Source organism: Stylophora pistillata, chromosome 2 (genome assembly GCF_964205215.1).
Source record: "Stylophora pistillata chromosome 2, jaStyPist1.2, whole genome shotgun sequence".
In the NCBI taxonomy this organism is placed as follows: Eukaryota; Metazoa; Cnidaria; class Anthozoa; order Scleractinia; family Pocilloporidae; genus Stylophora; species Stylophora pistillata.
The window spans coordinates 58,690,258-58,696,257 of NC_142520.1; the positions used below are offsets into that span (position 1 = coordinate 58,690,258).

The 6,000-nt window shown below is 37.1% G+C and overlaps 1 protein-coding gene across 1 annotated transcript in view; it reads left to right on the top strand.

The window, feature by feature from the left end:
* Nucleotides 1-4,362: 4,362 nt before the first annotated feature.
* LOC148740661 (serine/threonine-protein kinase Nek11-like) overlaps nt 4,363-6,000 on the top strand; it is a 7,201-nt gene continuing 5,563 nt past the window's right edge. Inside the window, exons 1-2 of the mRNA XM_088748912.1 lie at nt 4,363-4,455; nt 5,501-5,585. Coding sequence (XP_088605038.1) covers nt 5,559-5,585 — 27 coding nt within the window. The 5' untranslated portion in view covers nt 4,363-4,455; nt 5,501-5,558. The remainder of the gene's footprint in view (nt 4,456-5,500; nt 5,586-6,000) is intronic.

Here is a 6,000-nt window from a genome sequence, read left to right on the forward strand (position 1 = left end):
ATTGAGGTGAGGAATCTGCCACATTTCAACGGTTATGTTATGATAGTGCTTGAATAATTTTTATTCACTTGCTGCAATGCATAAAAACTCACTCCTCCCTTTTCTGATGCATTGCAACTTGTGAATAGAAATCGTTCGAGGGCACTTCCCATGGAATAATCCTTATATTTGCTGCATGTATGTATGTTCTGTTTGATTATGAAAACAACATGCATGTATTTGATCAAGTTTAAACAAATTAAAACCAATTTTCTGGAGTTCTTGTAACCTTTTTTTTACACAGTATGATCTGACATCTGCTTAAAACTCATAAGCTTTAAGTTAATCGACATCAAAATACTAATATTTATTTTGAACTCTATTGCAAACCTGCATCTCTCAGACTGTTTTTCTCTCTCCTGTAGATCCTTCACCAGCTCATGTTTCACTGAGACCCATTGTCTGACTTGCTGTTTTAGGGTGTGGGCATCAGAGGCTGTTTTCAGTGCTACCAGGACCACAGTTGAAGCAGTCTTTAGTTCATCCCTGATTCTTCCGGCTCTTCTTTGACAGTCAACTAGCAAGGCATACTTTGTGAGTAGCTTCACCTGAAAAGTATTTTTCAAACATTGCCAAATAAACATTTTCAAAACTCACCATGTCATTGTTAGCCAAAATTAGATTTGTCATCAGCAACTTATTCTACATTCACCCTTTAACTCCAATGAGTGACCAAGACAGAATTTCTCCTTACTGTATCAACACTATATCAAACAGACAAGTAATGAGAATAAAGACAAATACCAATTGATAAAGGGATTATAAGTTAAGCTAATACCAAATTCTCCAAACTTAGATCATAGAAATTGTGAAGCAGACAGTAAGGAGAATTATGAATGAAATCTTGGGAGTGAAAGAGTAATAAGTTTTCCCCTCTTACCCACTCTTGTTCCTATTTGGTTCATCGCAAACCTGTTTCATTTTTGTACCCATAGCAAATTGACCTTATGAGCTAGAAGGCCTATCTTGTCACAGCTTATTTCAGTTTCAGAATCATGAACTGATTAGGAGTGTTGGTGATTCCCCCTAGAAAGAATACCAGTTCATGAAAAGGTTACTCCCCTCTAGTGCTCCACACTAATGGTAGCCAACTAGCCACAGACTAGTGGAAATTCAGTTTTGGCTAGTGGTTTCTGCTTTCCAACAGCCAGTTTGGCTAGTAAACAAACTAAAATTGCTGTAACATCTAAGATGTCACTGGCCACTTGGCTAGTAAGTTGAAAAGTTCAGCACAAAACTTTTTGTCAAAGTTTCCCTTAAAGTCTTCCAAAACCCCTTTATACTCCTGTGCTGGGTTGTTCTTTACTTCTACATGTGTTTAGCTACCAGTAATTAAGAAATTTGTTGAATTCTGGCAGTTGTTGACTGTATGAAAGGACCTTGTTCTAGCTTAGAACACCTGCTTCCCATAAGACAGTCTTGAAACAATACTTGAATGTAACATTTTCAGCGAGGAAAACTCTCATGTATAGGGTCAAACCATAGTTCAACTGAACTATTAATTATTTCAATAAACTTTAAATTATAGTACCTTCATCAATTGAACAGACTTTACCTCTTCAGCTTGGACAATGATTTTCTCTTCTGTTTCAGCTCCAAAGCTACAGATTTTTAACTCATCACAGGCAAGAGCCAGCAATGGCACTCCGTCAGCAAAACAGTCGCTTTGATAGGACACACAGCCTACATTGTAAACAGTACTACCCACCCATCACAGCTCATTAAGAGATAAAGGAATATCAGGGTCTTCAAGAGCATCGTGAATAACCTTGCTTGCTTGCTGTGCAACTGTAACACATTCTCTCAGAATGTGAATTCTGTGAAGAAAACAAAACTGTGAATCAAAAACTGCACTTTGAATGACAACATACAGTTGTACTTCCCCCATCACCTCTCACAAACTGACTAGTAACAAACAGTAGAATACTTTCCTTCCACAAGATAAGGAGTTCTATTTGACAATGGAGACCATCCATTTATTCGAAGAGAGAGTGAAGAGAGCCCCTTCTCCATTTTCCACCATCATAGTTTTTCCAGGACTTGACCACTTGAATGAACTTGAGCAAGTCATTAGCATGACAAAAAGCCTGGTCAAACTGACCCTTAGATATGAGCTGAACAATAATCAAATAAATTGTCTTGCCAAGTTGGTCCAGTGAAGGAATAAACTTGAGATATTTACCATTCTGAATAGATAATGTGTCGCTGAGCAACGTACTCACTAAACAAAAATCCATAGAATTGTATACTAGTCAGTAATCATTTTAATTTTCACATTACTTCTAATGAAGGATAAGTATGAACTCTTACAAACAAAATTAACATTTTTCAACCATTTTAAGGAAGTTGTTCATTAGTATTTTACTACTACTAAAGTCAGTATTGTCAGTTCACCAAAATGATCTGGGGTGTTCTAAGAAGGTATACAGGTGTATTGTTTCCCACTATCACACAACTAGAAACTATATTTCGTGTAGGAGACAAAAGTCATTTTGAGATTGATTATCAAAGATAAGAAATAAAAAAAATTCTGAGGTTTCTTCAAGTCTCTTTTTTATATTCGGATGCTTGGAGAGGAAGGGACAAAAAAAGTCATAAACATTCAGGGTTCTCCTTAAGTACTGGCCACCATTTTAGAACAAAAAAAACTACCTTGATTTTGAGTTGTGAAAAAACAACAAATTTCCTGAACCAACAACTTCCTTGAAGGCCATTTTCGCATAAACATCCACAAAAATATTTAAGGTTAAATTACATTTTCATGCTGGTTGAGCACCCATTCAATCTCTACCTAGCTCATGTTTACCTAGCCAACCAACTATCATATCACTTTGCATATACTTCCAAACAAATGCATAAGATAGAATTTTAGAGCCCATACATTTTAAATAGATTAAGTACAAACCAACTCAATTGGGGGTAACTGGGTCTTTATTGCCTAAGACCATATGCGATGCTCCCTATGACAGGGAGGTAAATAGAAGAAAAGAAAGAAAAAAAATTTTTTGCAGATTTTTACAGAGAGAGGAAAACAGGAAGACCTGGAGAAAATACTCTTGGAGTGAGGACAAGAACCAAAAACTGAGTCAACCCACATCTCATGCCAAGTCCAGGAATTGAACCTGCATCACAACATGGAGGGGGGGGGGTGAGTCCTCTCACCCCTGTGCCATCCCCTCTCCCAGAAACAATACTTTGTGGGCAGCATGCCCCAAGATCCCAGAATGCATGCAACTAACCATATACTGGCTAATAGCCAATCCTGTTTTGAAAACTCTGTACACTTATTTTGCAGCTCCCACTTACCTAAATTTGAGGAGTTTGTGATTTCATCAAGGTGCTTCCCTTTTGCTTTGACTTTTTTCAAAGTCTCAATAGCCCATCTCAGAAACTTGGTTGAAAACAATGTGTATTTTGACACAGATTCTTCTGCAACTTTGCAACCCAACTTGCTGCCATTTTTAGCATTCAAGGGTGATCGTAGCAGAGAAAGATAGTCCTAAAAGAAAATTAGAGAATTGCTTCATAAACATAATCATGCCATCTTTCAAAATGTTGTTTCATGTACTCACAAAAATATTAAACAGATTTCGCCTTTTTTAACCCTTTGACTTGGGGGTGACTAGCATCTCATTTCTCCTTACAATGTCACCCCCAAAACACACATAATTTGAGAACATGAGAATAACGGAATTGATCACCAACGGAAATGATCACCGAGGAAAGAAGCTCTTAATTGTTGAATAAATTCTACTTATTGTCAGTATCTTTGGAAATGTGTAAAGTTCAGTATGCAAAACAAGTGTGTTACATGGGTAAAACATTCTCCCGTCGATGAAGGCAAACGAATACCCTTTCCATCGATCGTGCGCAATTATTTTTCAGAAGAATGGTATTCCACATTTACTAAAATTCAATCGATGAAAAGTCAACATCGTTTCCCTGTAGCTTGATGATAATCATAAAACTGCACAAAACTTTAAAAGCTATCATAAGCTTGCTTTAAGGAAACATAATTGCAAAACTATACTGGCGAAGACGGACCTTGGTGTCTTCAAACAAATCGTTTGTTTCACCATTCAGAAGCGCCTTCAGAATTCTTTCCCCCTCCATGTATCCAAGAGGTCCGTTCCATCACAGGTTTTTCATCGTAATGGCTCTTGAAGAAGGTCCTCACGGAAACTTTAGTCGTGAGTTCCCGCTAGTATTGGTGAAACACCAGTAATCAAATCAAAAATGGCGCCTTCTTTTTCACCGGTTAGGAGTCCATGTATGACCCCGTAAAATGTCCTGAGCTCGGTATATATTTTCAATGTATGTATTCCAATGTATTCCCATACATGGACTCCTAACCCAAAACTGGCTGTTTGGAATCAAAATTATCTTCGTTTGTCAGTCAACTCTTCCACACATCCGGTGAGAAAGAGTAACATACATTCACTTCCATAGCGTAGTAGATGTAAAAAAAAAAAAAAAAAAACTGTCCGAAAAGTATGCAACAGGCGGACTTATCTGGGCGGTAAAACTTCCACCGGCTGCCGCAGGGTTATCATTTGTGTGATATCATTAATTTTTTTGTTTACAGCACCTTTATTGACCAATATCACTGTATGATTTTGGTGGTTCTTGTTTGTAGAATGTCGATACCATTGTTCCCCTGTTTATGCGTAACAGTGGGAAAGAGCAAAATGTTCAGTTCCTATTGAAACTAAAACTGTGTGTGTAGATGTATAACGCGAGTGAACACTTTATTGATTTAGGAAGAACTCGCTGCAACAAATATTTTAGAGGGTGACCTCTTGCACTCAATCAATCAATCAATAATCTTTATTTATACACGATAAGTATTAAAAACGACACTTCGCTTGTGGGGTCGTGTCTAAATAATTAAGTAAGATAACTAATGAATTAGAGAATAAATAGGATATACCCAGCTAAAATCATATCGCTACTTACTACTTGCAAGTCGAAAACGATAAAAGCTTAAGCTTTTATGCACATCAAACTTTTATGAGAACAAAGTGAGGTGCATTTTGATTGTATTTGTGCTTACACACTGGAGTCTAGAGGAAAGCCACAGGTATCAGATTAACCTTGGTAGTGGTAGAACTAGGACGTGTCTGTCAGGGTAAGATCGTTTCTAACTAAAAAATTACCATATGAATCTTCTCTTCTTGCTTTAATGGAACAAAGGGCTGTTGTAAGAAAATTCTCCCTGATTCAACTCTGCTATTAGTATGGAACAAGATCACTCAACAAATGGACAATCAAGTAGCAATTAAGCTTATTTGTCCATGCCATGGAAAAAAAAAACCTGAATTTATGTAATGTAACTGTAGAGTTCACTAAAACAACCTTGAAACAGGAATCAGAAATTAATTATTCAACAAACTTCTTCAGCAGCAGATCTGTAAAAAAGTTTTTATCACTGACACACAATTTATCTTCTTAATTCATTTAGGAAGGTTTTGAAGGAGATATTTGTGGGGGAGCTACAGCCAGATGAAACAGTAGATGCCATGAGAGAAACTAGATTGTTATCCAATGTAGGTTTAAATTTTTAGCTCGTATTAATCGACAGATATTCAAGAGAGCATAATGTACAACAAGCAACATATACCCTGAACTTAAATAACTTAAATTTGTCAAATGAACATCCAATATTTTTTTACTTTAACTGAAATAACTGAGACTTTCTGAGGTTGCCTAGAAATGATGAATTGTACACTGCTCATTGGGGAAAGTTGGTATGTGGGAGATTCAACATGGTGAATACATTTGGTCACTATATTGGACGGGTGGAAGATCTCGGACAAGTGATAAAGTGAGAGGCAAGGTGGGGGGGGTTTCTGGTTTTTCTCCTCCTCTTTCCTCCCTTTTGGTTTGTCACTCCTCCCAGATCAATTCCACCCATCCATTATGGCAACCAAATATATTTGCCCCCTTGAATCTTGCATGCAC